Source organism: Dipodomys spectabilis, unplaced genomic scaffold (genome assembly GCF_019054845.1).
Source record: "Dipodomys spectabilis isolate Male_0828 unplaced genomic scaffold, ASM1905484v1 ptg000669l, whole genome shotgun sequence".
NCBI lineage: Eukaryota > Metazoa > Chordata > Mammalia > Rodentia > Heteromyidae > Dipodomys > Dipodomys spectabilis.
In genome coordinates, this window is record NW_024871346.1 from 2,273,770 (window position 1) to 2,289,705 (window position 15,936).

Below are 15,936 nucleotides of genomic sequence, written 5' to 3' on the forward strand. Positions count from 1 at the left end.
GGGGGGGGGGGGGGGGAGGAAGAACTCCTAGCACCAGATTTCCAGTGTTTGCCCAGAGTCCTGGTCTTGCCGGAAGAAGGGAAGCTTTTGTTCATGCACCTGGGCCTGCGGTAGAGGCCTGGACATTTTGACTGAAGCAATGGTTTTCTTAATAAACAGATGTAGAGACTCAATGTTTACCAGGACCACCAGCAGATCGCCAAAACAGAACAACAGATAAGACAAGGATGTTTGTAGTCAAAAATGTTCCCGCTTACCTCTCCTTATCACTCCACCTTGGCCATTGAGAAGGAGCCCGCACTGAGCTTCTACAGAGCCCTTAACAAAAGAAAAAGAAACAAAACCACTCCATCAGGCTAAGTATGACCAGGCTGGGAAAGCATTTCCAAGTAGCCCTTCCCCAGCCCTGTCTCAGGAGACCCTTAAAAGCAACCATCGAGGTAAGGGTAAGCTGGCCAGCAAATGCAATTTTAGGAAAACAGATTTGCAAGAAAACCACCACCTCAAAGTCGCATAAATCTTAAGGCATGCATTTGACATCACCATGCAATATTACACTTCAAAGTGCCTGGAAGCCTTTTATCTTGGCACAAGAGAACGGGAGGCCCTTTGAGTCTTTATCCAGGCCCATACACTAGGTGCAGATGGCGTACAGTCAAGCACTTTCTGGGTGGAGAAAATGACACCTCAAGTGTCAAGTCTGGGGTTGTGGGTGTCTTGGGGCCTGAGGAGCCATTTCAGACAGAGGACTTAGATGGAGCCCATTATAAGGCTTCTATAGCATGCCAAATGTAGAACCATCCTACAGAGCCATCCAGACTGGGCCTTAGAGAGGGCATTCCTTCGGCTTCACCCACTGTAGACCTCAGGGCTCTAGTGGATGGAGTGATCATTGGAGCTGGAGGAATGGAAGAACTTGGCTGATTTTTGGTTAAGAAAAATTAAAAATTTCTCTCTGTCTTTGTTTTCCTCTTTCTCCCTCTCTTTCCTAAATCAAAATGTGTTAAAGGCTCATTTTCCTTTACAAACAAACGAGGTATTGGACATGAAAGAGGCCTTGAAGGGTGTTAACCTAGCCAACAGCCCGTGAAGAGTTAAGTAAATGCGGAGAGAGTCGGTGCATAATAAAAACCCACTTTACAAAACAACCTTTACAGCCCCAGCTCCCCGATACCTCCCACATCACCATATTGCGGCTGGCCTGTAAGACCCTCCTTTCAACCTACTCACCAGCTCTTTCTTATTTTAAATGTTCTGCCTTAAAGTGATTATCAAATCAATATGGAAAAAAAAAACTTGGGGACTGAGCATAAATTAAAGCGGTGATGGGAAAAGGTGTGACAGTTTTCTTTGTCGGCCATAGCAAATCTTTTTAGGGGACTCAAAGATGGAACTGAAGCCTCCACAGAGTTTGCATCTGTTAGGCAGACTTGGACTGCCCTGCAAACCATTGGACTTTCACTTAAAATTCTGTGCAGGGAAAAGTATATTTACATTTGTTGCATTTGAAATGAGGCATATGCTGATGAATGTTTTAAAAAGGAAGAAATAAAAGAAAAGAGACTGGGGGTTTTCTCCCTGGGTTCTCGTTTCAAATGTAGCCAGGACACTTTCCCTTTTCCATTCTGCCACTGAAAGTCTGGGAGAGTGGGAGAAAGCTAGACCAGCTTCCTTCATAACATTCACAGATACCAGATAGGAGCACAGATGTATCGATATGATGTCCCTATCGACAGACATAGATACATTATACATCACACATCCTATTGTGTTTCATCTAGTATCTCGGAGTGCTCCCTGTCTGAGAGGGAGTGATTTTCTTTTTGCCTTAGTAGGATTAATAAAAGGAAAAGAGAGAATAAGTAAATACGAAAGAGAAAGGCTGAAGAAAATACTTTAAACCACCAGAAATGTAAACAGGCAAGGACTCTGGAGCTCTTGAAGGGTATGGACACTTTCCTTCCCATTGTTTTGCTGCGCGAGTTAAGATGTTTATTTTTCAGGAAGAAACAAATCTTGCTCTCTTTGCTTAACAAACTTTCCCCCCTCATAAGTAAAACATGTTGTTTGGTCGGATGACATTGCATAAATGACCAGTTGAATGGCACTAAGTCGAAAATTGGATAAACTACGGTGTGCATTTGCACAGGATTCTCTTTGTCTGGTGGTTGCAAATGTCCTAATCCCCTCTTTTGAAAAAATGCCCGGCTTTGTGCCTCGCACAGAAAAAAAATTTGTACAGATACAAAAAAAAAATCAGCAGCAGACGTGGCTATTAAAAGGAGTAAATAGGTTTTAGTTGAACTAAGCAGTGAATGGCAGATTCTCCCTACTCCCCCAGACAGAAAGGATTCTTGTGAAAAATGAAAAAAAAAAAAAGTCCTAAGCGAATACAATTATTTTGTGACTCTACGGTGTAGAAAGTCAAACTTTACAGAGGGCAGCATCTCTCCCAGTGCCCCAGTCTCAGAACTGTGAGAAGTGGAAGAGCTTTCGCTGTCGTTTAAAAACCATTCCTTGCCCCGAGGTAAGTAAGGGGGGGAGATTTTCTGTGCGCAACAAGGGGTCTCTCCCGTCTCCAAGATGAGCTCCGGGGCCAGCCCCCTCCTCGCGAACGGGGGAGAAACTGGCCAGCTTTGCGTGGAGCCAGGAAGGAGGGCTCCTCCGCCAGACCCGCACTTTCGGCCAAAAGAAACCACCCGTTTTACTCTTCTAGACTGTTACTCGAGATAGTTGTGAGCCTATGTGTTTAACACGCACCTAAAACAATGTGAGTGTAGAATTACAGCTGCTTGGTAGCAAAGAAGATGCAAAAATGCGTTCAGGAAATAAATTCCTGAATTCCTTGTCAGCCTCTAAAGTACCTTCCTTCCTTCCCTCTCCTTCTTTCCTTCCTTCCTTCCTTCCTTCCTTCCTTCCTTCCTTCCTTCTTGTTTTCTTTGCTTTGTCCTCCCTCCCTTCCCCTTCTGTTCTCTTACTTCCTTTACTTCCTGGTTTCCGTCTGTATAGAGTTGGATCTTATGCACAATCACACACAGATGGACTGTGCGCTGAGGAGCACACACGCGGACACACACCAGGCCACAGAGGACTGGACTCAGTTCCTGGCAGGCCATGTGCAGTGTTCCGATTCTTACACTGGGGTTGAGTTTTGGGGGCTCTTGTTTGCTGTTCCCCACTTTTCACACAGCAGTCTTGGGGGTTGGGTGAAACTTTTGTTCAGCCTCAGGGCTCCAACTGTTTTCTGAGAACAGCTTCACACTAAGATTCCCCAGACGGACAGACCCACGGATGCCCAATCAGTCTGGCACACACAGGCCCCGGGACCAGTCTGGAGACTGAGGGTGAGATGGGCCGTGGACTTACTGGGTCTCACTCAGTGCTCACACCATCACCCCACACTGGGGGAGGGGGGGGGAGGGTAACACTGGATTCACAGAGGCCTTCTGTGGTGGGTGGACAGCAGGTGGGGGCCCTGGCGAGGGGCCCTTCTAGGTGAAATGCCCAGATTCAAAGAGAGGGAGAGAGAATAGAATAGGCAATTTACTCCTCCCCTGGTGGTTTTGATCACTTCTCTCAAGCGAGGTGTGTGTGTGGTGTGTGTGTGTGTGTGTGTGTGTGTGTGTGAGAGAGAGAGAGAGAGAGAGAGAGAGAGAGAGAGAGAGAGAGAGAGAGAGGGAGAGAGGGAGAGGGAGAGGGAGAGCGCGGTCCAGGGGGGGAGAGAGGCCGGCGGGGAGGGGAGGGAGGAGGGAGGGCGGGCGCAGGGAAGGTCCTGGCTGCCTATTTACCTGCAGGTCGTCGGCCCCCGCGGCGGCCAGGCCCAGGCTAGGCCCGGGCACGAGTCTCTGGTGGTCGGGGTGCATTCCATACTGGGAGCCGTGGCTCATGAGGGACAGGTCGTGGCGGCGGTACGCGTCCAGGCAGCCCAGCTCGCGCCGCTGCTGCTCGTCCAGGCAGGAGGACTTGAGGGCGCGGGCATTGTGCAGGTTGATGAAGTCGGCGGGCTCCCCGTGGTGGAGCTGCTGGTAGTACTGCTGGGAGGGGTGCAGCGGGTTGAGGGAGTAGGCGTCGGGGGTGACGGCCGGGTGGCTGTGCTGGAACTCGTAGTGGAAGGACTGGTGGTGCAGCGGGGTGTACTGGTGGTTGGTGGAGAAGTAGGGGGCCGCGAACTCGGTGCCGGTGGTGGAGTAGGTGAGCGGAGAGGAGGAGGAGTAGGCGACGGTGGAGTTGGCGACGGATTCCAGACAGCCGAGCTGCATCAGACGGTAGCCGTTTGATCCGTCGTGACGTATCTGCAGGGAAGAGGGGGAAAAGGCAGAGCAGAAAAACTTGAGGTTTGTCATAGTGTGGATTTTGGGGCGCCCCGCTCCCGGAGCGGGGCGCGCGTGTTTGGGGATTGTGTCGGGGTTCTTTTTGGGGGGGTCTTTTGGTCCTTGGGTATGTCCCCCCCTCCCCGCCCCGCGCGCGCCCCGCCGCCGGGGCTGAGCGCGGTCCCAGCCAGCCTCCGCCAGGCCCCGCCAGGCGCGCAGCGGGGCGCGGCCCGGTCCTCCCCGCAGGAGCGAGCCGAGCGCGGGGGAGAAAAAAAAAGTCCCTCACCCTATATAGGTGCAGGCGACATCACACACACGCGCGCACACACACGCACACGCGCGCGCACACGCGCGCACACGCACACACACACACACACAGCTCCCTGCCCCAGTCGTGCGGGGAGCCGGGCATCCGGTGCCACCGCGAAGCAGAGCAACCCAGGAGTCGTCCATGCGGTCCAGCCCCGCGCGCCCGGCCGGGCTCCCGACCACGGAAACCCCCTCCCCACGCGTGACCACGCCGAGGCGGGCGGAGAGGGCCCCAGGCGCCCAGAGTGCGTCCACGCGCGCGCGTGTGCATGGTCTTTACGAAACCAGAACCCCGGCCTCCGCCAGATCGTTGGCTTTGCCGTCTGGGGGGGAGGAAGAGGCAGATCGACCTGTCCTTCCCTGCCTTCCCTTATACACGTGTAAAAAGCCCATTCCAAAAGGGGGTGCGTTTCCCCACCCCCCCTTGTCCACCTACCGCCCCCCCAGCAGCAGCAGCCCCCTTTCTCTGCCTTTCCTGTCTTTATCTCTTCCTCTCCCCCTCCCCAACCCCATTACCACGGTTCTGTTTTCTTCCTCATGATGGCAAAAGAAGTGTCCTAACGTGGCTGGCAGAGAGTCGCCCTTGCTGGGCGGCAGATGCCAGGACAACTTCCTCCCCTTCCCTGCCTTAACTTCTCCCTGAAAGCCAGATTATAATTAAACGTAACGGTCCAATATAGATTAGAGACGCTGCCACCGCCCGCCGCTGCCGCCGCCACCACCGCCACACACACAGACACACACACACAGACAGACACACACAGACACACACACAGACACTCACACACACGCGCGCGCACTCCAAAAAAAAAAAAGTAATAATACCTCAGCATCGTGGACTAGTCCCGGAAAGGTAGCTGACATGTTGGATTCCTCCAAAAGCTAACGATGCAATTTCCCCCTCCAAAAAAAGAATCGGGAGGGAAACAAAAAAAAATCCCAAACTTCTTGTATTTTCCAAAAAAAAAAAAAAAAGAAAAATGTTTTAAGGCAGAAAAAAAAATGTGCTATAGATAGAGAGCTAAATTGTAATGGTTTTGCCCAGATCAGATAACTCCTTATCTCATCCCCACTTAAAAACCTGTAGGAACAAAATTTTCCCTCTGCACAAAAGCAGCTCCCTGGAACAGATTTTGTACTTGCTGAGTATTTCTTTCGCTGATGTCGTAGGTCCCTTGGTAATATAGAAGTTTTGAAAATTAAGCATCAGCACTGAGAACTCGGAGGACAATAGCTAGAAGAGATTTATCCCAGGAGACAAGGAATAAATATTGTATCTTCGCCTAATAAGGAACTGGAGGTTCTTTCAACATTTTTATCCATTTTTCCCCCAACCTTTATCATGCTTTTCTGTACCGACTGAGGTGGGAACTCATTTCTTCCAAGAGGATTTGTACACAGTTCACTGTGAAGACAGCGATAGAGCTAGCAACACCAGGGCTATATTAGAGATACAACTATATATTAATTAAAGCTTCCCCCCCCTTCTTTTTTACACGAGTAAGTGTTCTCTCCTATTGGTTCCATTCTCTAGATACCTAAAGCTGCTTTCCCCCACACACAACAAGCAACCATAGGCATCAGTTTTCCCCAGATTGAGGAATCTGCCTTTGCCCAACTGGAAGCTGGACTCATCTCTCCATATTTACATTGAAATTTAGGTTCATTTCCCTTTTTTGAAAGGCAACAACCAGGCAGTGGTTTTACACTTTTCCAGCAGCTTTTTTTTTTTTTTTTTTAATAACCATGACGGACAGTTCAAGTTTTCATCACACAAAAGAACTGATAGAAATGAATGAATTTAGAGTGGGAGATGCAAGTAAATAAAGAGGTGGCACAAGATCTCACGTTTGGGTAACTGTCTTTTACCCCCAACCCGACCCAACCCAGCCCTTCTCTTTTTTTTTCTTCTCTTTTGTGCTTTTGTAAACAGTGACTGTTTGGGGAAGGGAGTGTACCCCATTTAACAGTGGACCCAGGTATGTGAACAGCAGAACTTAAAATAACCTTTAACTATGACCTTGCAAGTTAGATTTTACTAAGAGAGGTAATGAAGGCGACAGCTCACACCTCCCTCTCCAATTCTTGGGTTAAACATTTTTTTTCTTCAACTTTTGAACAATTTTGGAGCTGTCCTTCATCCCCAATTGGGCTCCCTCTACCAAGATATCTAGCGTCTGGAGCGGGTGTGTGTGTGTGTGTGTGTGTGTGTGTGTGTGTGTGTCTTCAAGCTCAAAATTCTCAGTCTTTGCAAGAGCTGCTCTCCAAGCCCCCCCCCCTCTCTCCTAAGAAAGAGCTGACTGGCCCACAGTCCTCTCATTGATAGAAGGGGGTAATTGAGTCTTAATTGGCATTTCATTTGGATAGCTTTTAAGTGTTTAAGCAGAGAAGGTGTCTTAATAATAAGCCACAGACAGACAGACATGTAGCTGTGGCTTTTTTTTTTGTAGGTAGTGGTCTACAGGAGTTATTAGAATCTGCTCATGCAGGCTAACTGAAGCTGTCACTCAGCACTCTTTGCTTTATACAAATGGACAAAGGCACGCGCCAAGACCTGAAATGCCGGGCTCTGGAGATCCGCGGCGCATTGCTACCACACAGAGGCCAGCAGCCAACGCTTGCTCCCTAATTCAAGGTGCTCTGTCCCCTACTCCTTTTCAAATTCGACAGACTGGTTTCTAGTGAAGGCAGGAGACAGACCAGTAAGGGTGGCCAGAAAGAGCGTGTGGCCGGATCTTTCCCTAGGAGGGTAAGGGCCTGATGTTGGCGCTGAGAGGCGCAATCTCAAAGTGCTCACCTTGGAGTCTTTGTTTGCCGGGGCTGAGCTAGGCCTCCCTAAGATTATCCATACAGGAAATAAAGAATCGAATCATCTATGGGAGTCGAGATGTGCCTCCAGGATCTAAGCCCAGACATTACCACCCCTAAGAAAGCTCAGCCTACCCCGGAAGAAGATGTACCGCCTGAAGCTTGCATTGCAAATGGCCAGACATACTTTTTTTTTTTTTTTTTAAATACTGGTGATGCTGGTTTTCCAAGCACTCTGTGAACTCCTCTAGAAAAGGATGGATGGGACTTTCTCAAACAGGCTTCTACCACCCCCCCCCCATACTGTCAGATCTTCACTGCAGGCAACTGGGACCCTCTCTTCCCAGCTGAGGTCGGAGGAGCTAGCAAGCAGCAGATGTAAAGCCTCCCCTGGGAGCAACTCTGAGGCTCAGGAGCCCCAGTATGTTTAGCCCAGTGTCTGTGCCCGGCCCAGCCACATGCCGCACCTGCACTGTGGTTCTTCCACCCTCCGTGCTAATGAGTCTCAGCTTGGAGTTGAGAGCCTCCCGTGCAATGAATGGCGTCCAGTTGTCCCCTGTTGGAATAGTTCAGGACTTGACTGGATTGTGGGCAGCCCTTATTCCCACTCCAATTTTCTCGAGTGACTTTTAGGGTACCCAGGGCTTCATTCATGGTGCTTATCGATATCCCTTTGGATTTGGTACAAGCCACAGATCACAGTGAATGGGAAAAGTCTCCGAGGGCAAGGAAGCAAGAAGCAGGAAGTGTTTCCCCCTCGTGGTGCGGGTGTCTCCGGTGCTGTGTGCTAGGCTCTTGGAAAGGCCTCCGTCTCACCTTGGTAGCACGCTCCCCACACAGCATGTCCACTGCAGGGAAGTGGTCACGTGTCTGCGGCTCCCTCCCACCGGTCCTCAATTTGGCAAAACAACAGAGCCAAAGTAAAACGCTTTCTCCTTGAAAGGGAACTTAGAGACCTCATCCATGCCAGGAGCACATGTGCTGGCTAGTAGCTTTGCCACCTTCTTCCCGTGGCTCAGCATGCCTGTTGTGTATAGAAGTCCATGGGAGCAGAGGTGTTGTTTGGTGTCTGGTGTGTGATGTGCACGGGCCTTTCTCCCTTTTCCCCTCCATCCTCCTCCCCCCTCCAGCCAATTAATTGTCACCAGCAGTTACTAAAGCACCAGCATTACTAAGCACCCAAAGTCTGGACTTCTCAGTTTTATCCCTTTTCTGGAGAGCAATGTACCACACATTCTCTATAGCTTGTGGCCCAACTGAATTCACTGCCCCCCCCCAACCATATTGGAGACTCAGTGACTGGCTAGCTCTCCCTAGTTTTCCAGGGGACACTGGTGGAGAACATTCTAGCTCCAGCCAGAGGTCAGTGCCTAGCCACTCAAAATAGCACAGAGAAAGCCCATCCACCTGGTCCTCTGGGAGCTGGAGAGGTCTCCATGGACGCCCAGAACCTTTTTTTTTTTTTTTTCCTTATGCTTTATACCCCTGGAGATTATCTTGGTGAAGTCACTCAAGGCCAGTTACCTTAAGTGAGATTTCACTGAGAGATGTCCATGCAGGTCACTGCCGTCTTGGTTTGGGCTCATGCTGGAAAAGAGTTTTAGGAAGACATGGTTCTTCTCCTTTGCCTCTCTGTTGCTACCACAGGGGTCAGTCAGTTGATCCAATCTCTAGCTTCTCTACCGACTAGATCTGCCATTGATGTTTCAGGCAAAAAATGACCAGCCAACTGTAATGAACAGATTCCTCCTTCCCTCCCCTTCTTCCCTTCCCTCTCTCCTTCCCTCCCTCTCTTCCTTCCTTCCCTCCCTCCCTCCTTCCTTCTTTCCTTCCTTCTCACTTTCCTTTCCTCTTTCCTTCCTCTCATTTTTATTTTGGGGTGCTAGGGATCAAAGTCAAGAGTTTTCCATACACTATAAAACAGAGCTCTAGATGAAGTCCCTATTTGGGTAGTTTCTATCAAGAATATTTCCTTGGATTTATTTATATGTATGCATTAACCCTTCCTCCCTTTCCCTATCCCTCCTTTTCTTCTTTCCTTAATCCTTAGAGGAAAGTAGAGATGAAGTTGAATCCCATGAACCTATGCCTTAAGTAAGCATATGTGCAACTTGTTGAAGAACAACACTTAGTGTGTTCTACACCGGTGGCCACTGTGCTCTGTAACGGGACATGAGTTTACATGATAGGAGACAATTTCTGGGGTCACGAAGACCTGGCTTTGAAGCAGGGCAGGCTTGGAGCAACACTGGGGCACTGAGGACCAAATGAACACAGTGCGTGACTCAGGGCTCCTCATGGCAGAAGGCTTGGAACGTAGGTGTGTGTGTGTGTATCCTCTCCTGGTGCCTTTTGAGGCTTTACTTTGGATGATCATGAAAAGGATGCCTTCAGAGAACCCAGGGAAGCCAAAGGACATCTGTGTCCTGTCTGTCCCGGCTGCTCTGGTTCTGCCTGCCCCCGGGGCACCCTTCCACTCCTCCGAGAGTCCCAGTCCTCTGATCACCTCTAACTGGGGTAGGCTTCTGAAATAGGCTGGGCCAAGGCCCCTAGAGCCAATCAGGGAAGAGTGGCCTCTCTCTGGGAGGTGTCTGGGTTTCAGTCACTCAGGGTCTTTAATGAGCTTGAACTTCTGCAGTTGTGGGATTCTAACATAGTCCAACCTGGCCCCCTCACAGCTGGTGGGTGAGATAGAGTGGGGATATTGCAGATGGAGAAATTACAAATCTGCTGGGGGTGTCCAACAGCGTTTGCACCCCTGGTTGGTTGGCTGGTTGGTTGATCTATCTTCATTAGTTCTGTGTGGGAGCCAGTGTTTTATGTCGGGGCCTAGTTACCTGGGCAGGACTTGGGAGAAAAAGCATGGGACTGTTTGGGTGGGGAGCCCCCAGCCCTTCTCTCTCCCCCACTCTTTGTCTTAATCATTTGCTTCTGTTTCTTTCTGGTTCTTCTTGACCCTGGGCTTTTTTTTTTTCTTCTAGCTCCTCCCTCCTTCAACTTTGAAGGATGGAAACTACCTTCAGCCACAGAAGGGCGAGGTGGGGGCTGGAGGGGGCTGGGTGTGTGTGTTACCTAATGGCTGACCAGTTTGTAGAAAGAAAGAGCTTTAGAATGTCTGGGGGAACTTAACATTTCTGATAGATTCTGCAGTCATTTCAGTTTAAGGCTTGTCATTGATTTTTTTTTTTTAAACTCCCCTTCCTTCCTTCCTTCCTTCCTTCCTTCCTTCCTTCCTTCCTTCCTTCCTTCCTTCCTTCCTTCCTTCCTTCCTTCCTCCCTCCCTCCCTCTCTCCCTCTCTCCCTCCCTCCCTTTCTTTCCTTCTTTCCTTTCTTTCCTTCCTTTCTTTCTTTCTTTCCCTTCCTTCCTTCCTTCCTTCCTTCCTTCCTTTCTTTCTTTCTTTCTTTCTTTCTTTCTTTCTTTCTTTCTTTCTTTCTTTCTTTCTTTCTTTCTTTCTCTCTCTCTCTTTCTTTCTCTCTCTTTCTTTCTTTCTTTTCTCTCTTTCCTTTCTCTTTTTCTCTCTTTCTTGTTCAAAAACAACACACACACACACACACACACACACACACACACACACACACACACACACACACACACCCCAACCCACCCTCCTCCTCCTGGACTCTACTGAGGTCTGTTTGTCTCCCTGGGGGACCCGTGTTCCAGCCCACAGGCAACGTGGATTCCAGCATCATAGGGCGCAGACGCCTCCGCCAGCTCTGGAAAAGCCTCGCGAAGGCGTCGATGGGCGATGAACCCCCCCCCCCCCCCGGGTCTGACCTCGGTGGACCGTGGGGCGGGCCCCTCCGACTGCTCGCCGCTGGCCTCCAGCGATGGCTGAGCCCAGGCCGGCTGGGCCCCGCGCCCGCTGCACACTCGCGCAGGTGGGAGCTGGGGAGGCGCGGGGAGCCACTCTCACCGCTGGCCCGCCGCGCCCACCCGCGGGCGATGGGGCGGAGACCCCGAGGGCGCGCGGCCGCCCAGGCCTCGGGGCGCTGGGGAGCGCACGGGGCGGGAAGCCCCCTCATATAAAATCACGGTTTTTGTGGAAGAATAACAGAGACAGCCGGTGATTGCGCGCCACGCCCGAGCGCCAGGCCTCTGCACGCGGGCGTGATTTCATTCTCTGGAGCGTGAACGCAAACCGACGTGGAAGAACGAACTTGGGGCCCCCGCGCCCAGCCCTCGGTCCCGCGCCCCAGCGCAGTAGGCAAACTGAGGAAAGCAGAGCTGGAAAGGTTTAAGGGACCCCGCCAGGCTTCCTGGAACTCCCGTCCGGCGTTGTCCCCCAGCTCTTTTGGCTCAAGGTTCTTGCGCCCCCCACCCCACGTTGAGCCACGGCTACAATTCCGGTTTGGGGGTGGCTAATTGGAGAGAAGAGGCTCACGGGCGTTCCCGCCCCGGCTGGCTTCGAACCTCAATCCTCCAGTCAGCCTCCAGAGTAGCTAGGAAGGCAGGGCGTGAGCCACTGGCGCCCTGCGCGGACCAGGTTTCTGAACCATGAAAGGGCACACGGGAAGCGGAGGCCACAGATTCAGCCTCCAGACTCCAGACTTCTGGGATCTGCCTCCAGCTCAGCCCCGGGGAGGCAGCCCCTTCCCGGGAGGAGCACCAGCTGGCTCCAGCCGTGAACTCGGGCAGGGGCCCCGCGTTGGGCACCAACCAGACCTAAATGTTGCCTCTTCTACTGGCCGGAGGGAGGTTTGCTGAATGGGTTACAGGAGCCAGGCCAGGCTGTATTAGAAGGCACCTTGCTTGCGTAGGGAAGATTCTGCCCCCCCCCCCCCCAATTTTCAGGCTCTTGGGCAGATGTCACCAAAAGAAACAAGGTTGGAGGAGACTTCAGAGGCGATCAGATCCCACACTGTGCCGAAGGAGAAGCCCCAGAACCAACTGGGGTGAGAATCATCCCGGCCCAGGGCCCTGATTCAGGACCAGGGAAGTGGAGAGCTCCACCAAGGCCCACCTGGCCTCTTCTCCCTCCAGAGCACATCCCCCTGCTCTGCGCACCGCCTGGCGTCCGTATTTCTCCTCTCTTTTCCTTTCCCTTCCCTTCCTCTCCCCTGCCTCCCCTCCCTCCTCATCCCCCCACTCCCTCCCTCTTCCTTCCCTTCCTCCCTGCGTCCCTAGTCTCTCTTTCACCCCCACTCTCTATTAATGTGTCCCAAGGTCCCCTCCTGCTGTTTTCCAGGAATCTGCTCAGCCTTAACAGCCTGTCCTCATCTCCAAAGGTTTGTTTGGCAGAGGTGTAGACGCTTCTATCTGCAGCGCTTGGCTTCCTGTGTCCTGGGCACGCGTCCCCCCCTCCCCCCAGGCCCTGTGGTCTGCCTAGTTGCTGGTGGCCAGCCCTGGTCTCCCCTCCCTCTGCTTGGGGGCTTTAAGGAAACCAAGGCTTCCAGCTCCACTTCTGTCCTTAAAAAGCTTTGTCTGCCCTTTCTGTCAATTATCCTCGTGGCCTCTCGGAGGCCCATTTATTTTTCCATTGACCTTTCCTTCCTTATGTACCGGAACAATGCCTTATTATTTTATTTATCTTAATCTCTGGTGCAATGGTCCTTTCATTCTCCAACTTGGCTGTGCTAGTGCACGCCTTTACACTTTCTTGACTTCATTATGTAATCTTGCCGAATCTCCACGCTCCGTGCATGCTGTTTAGACCTCACACTTGTCTTTGACTTACCCTTGAATAGTTTTGTTTTGAAACTCCCGGCCCATCCATATTTACCTGAGTCCTTTGTTTGCTACGCTCAGTAATGCTCATGGATTCGCTCAGGAAATTGGTGCTTGATTCTGCGTGGTGATATGTCTTGCCCGACAGGACCATTCATTTAAAAGTATTCTTTCTTTCTACCTTGACTCTGCTACTTTTGATGGCCTGGCTGGCTACTAGCCCTTGCTCTTCAGCCAGTTTTACCTCTAGACCATTTGGTCATCAGAGTTGCTGGGGTGGGTTCTCTCCTTTCATTTCCCTTTCAGCAAGTGGAAGATGATGAAGCATTTATCCTCTGCTGCTAATCAGCTTTGTGAAGCCAGATGCATCATAAATCACTGCTCTCTCACACAGCCAAGCTGGACAGTGGAAGGACAACGTATATCTATTTGTCTATACATATACATATATATGTGTGTATGTATACACACATACACATATATATACACACATATATACATACATACATATATATATATATATATATAAAATGTTGCAATTTATACAGGCTTTAACATGAGTTGAGAGCAAGATGGGTAGGCATGTAGGCCAGATTGAAGCACTAGGCTTGATCTCCAGATACACACAGACACACCATACACTATATTTCTTTCTGCAACCCACTTTCCTTCTAGCAGTCTCCTCAGTGGATTGGTATCGCCTCCGAGAGTGAAGAGCCTTGCGTCTCTGTCCATTGTGTCCTGGTCCTTCCAGCCTTGGATTCTGGTCTGCCTTAGTCCTAGGCACTGCCCCTCATGTCCTTGTTAGAAGACTGGGTTCCAAGAGGTTGCATTCAGAAGAGGATTGCTTCTATTCAAAAAGTGCTCCTTTGTGTGTGTGTGTGTCACAAAGCCCTTCAGGAGCACAATATTGTCACCTTTCTGTCAGTGTGCGCTGCCTGTCATAGTTCTCTGCCAAAGATGAAAACTGCAATCCCAGAAACAGCTTCCTAGGAAACCTACCATTAGGTGATCCTCTTTGACTCAGAGCTATCCAAGAGTTCCCCCCTCCCTTTTTTTTTTTTTTGCCTTCTTTCTAAGGATATTACTGCCTAAAGCGAAACAGCTCACTCTAGCCGTGTGTGTGTGTGTGTGTGTGTGTGTGGTATGTGTGTCTCTGTGTCTCAGTTTGTATATATGTGTATGTGTACACATGTTTGTGTATGTATATGTGTATATGTACATATGTGTGTGCATATATGTTTGTGTATATTTATATGCATGTATGTATGAATTATGTGTGTTTATATATGTATGTGTGTGTGTGTACCAATACCAGGGATTCGATTCAGGACCTTTTTTTTTCTTTCTTTGGTGGTGATTCTAGGGTTTGAACTCAGGGACTCATGCTTACAACACCGGTGCTTACTATTCGATCTATGCCTCCTGTCCAGACTTATGTTCTTGCTCAGCTTTCTTGCTTACAGCTACCACTGAGTCACACCCCCTGTCTGGCATTTTTCTAGAGAATTGACTTTTCTGTCCAGGCTTGCTTCAAACTTCAGTCCCCTAGGTCTCCACCTGCTAAGCGAGGATTATGAACACGAGCTATTGGTGCTCACTCTGCGGTCATTCTTGGAATCTTTTTGGAGCATCCCAACAATCTGGCCCAGATTTGATCACACAGGGAAAAGTCCATTTTAAGAAGCTCACAAAGTGGGTGGAATAGGTTGGTACTGTTATTTTTCCTCCAGATATGAAAAATGCCACCTTTATCCTTTTTCGAGAAATTAGAAATTAGAAACCATTCTAACATTAGGACTTTTCTCTGCAAACACGTATAGACTGTGATGAATTAAATATGCACCATATATTAGAAATATCTGTAATGAGTGCTGACGTTCTGATAAATAATACAGCATGAGGCTCTTTGTATGGCTGAGCACTATCTACTCCTCAGATATTCATAGGCTAGCAGCCAGAGAGAACAGGTCTTCTTCCCTAGTTAACTACACTGAAACAGCCTAAGTCTTTTAGGATGTATTACTGTCTGAATGTTAAGATTTAGATGGTGACAAGACTACATGAAGGCATCCTGCCTGGCAATTTCAAATATGACTTAGAGGAAGCAGCCTTTCCATTTCTTATAGAGATTCCAGTAGCAAAGGAGGAGATGGAGTTCAGAGTGATAGATAAATGTCATTTCAGTGTATATTGTCATGTGTGTGCCTGTATGTATACCAGTCCAGGGACTTGAACTCAGGGCCTGGGTCCTGTTGCTGAGCTTTTGTGCTCAAGACTAATGTTCTGTAACTTGATCCACAGCTCTATGTCTGGCTTTTTGGTGATTAATTGGAGAAAAGAGTCTCATGGATGTTCTTTCCTAAGCTCTCTTTGAACCGTGATGCTCAGATCTCAGCCTCCTGAGTAGCTAGGATTACAGGTGTGAGCCACCACACCCAGCCACTGGAGCTTTAAGTGTACTTTTAAGTGACAAGGCCAAGTGCAACTATGATACTGTTGGCAGCAAAATTAGAAATTCAGAAGTCACATTTCAGCCAGATGCTTGGGCTCAGATAATCCTAGCTACCCAGGAGGCTGAGATCTGAGGATTGTGGTTCAAAACCAGCCCAGGCAAGAAAGTCCATGAGAATCTGATCTCCAATAAATCACTAGAAAATTAGAAGTGGTGCTGTGCCTCAAATTGGTAGAATGCTAACCTTGAGCAAAAGAGCTCAGTGATAGTGCCCAGGCCCCAAGTTCAAGCCCCAAATACAACAAACAAACAACAACAAATAAAGTTACATTCTTTGACCACATTCTTGCTTATCAACTTTATACAGACATTCTATCTTCTATATA

At 49.7% G+C, this 15,936-nt stretch overlaps 1 protein-coding gene across 2 annotated transcripts in view; it reads right to left on the reverse strand.

Moving 5' to 3' along the window:
* Positions 1-5,483, reverse strand: part of Tfap2d (transcription factor AP-2 delta) — a 42,799-nt gene extending 37,316 nt beyond the window's left edge. The window contains exons 1-3 of one of the 2 annotated variants that reach the window (XM_042672092.1): positions 5,445-5,483; positions 3,789-4,292; positions 258-318 (exon numbers count right to left, since the gene is read on the reverse strand). In XM_042672092.1, coding sequence (XP_042528026.1) covers positions 258-318; positions 3,789-4,292; positions 5,445-5,483 — 604 coding nt within the window. Of the gene's footprint in view, positions 1-257; positions 319-3,788; positions 4,344-5,444 lie in introns of those variants that run through there. The other variant, XM_042672090.1, reaches the window with a different exon arrangement.
* Between the last annotated feature and the right edge of the window lie 10,453 nt (positions 5,484-15,936).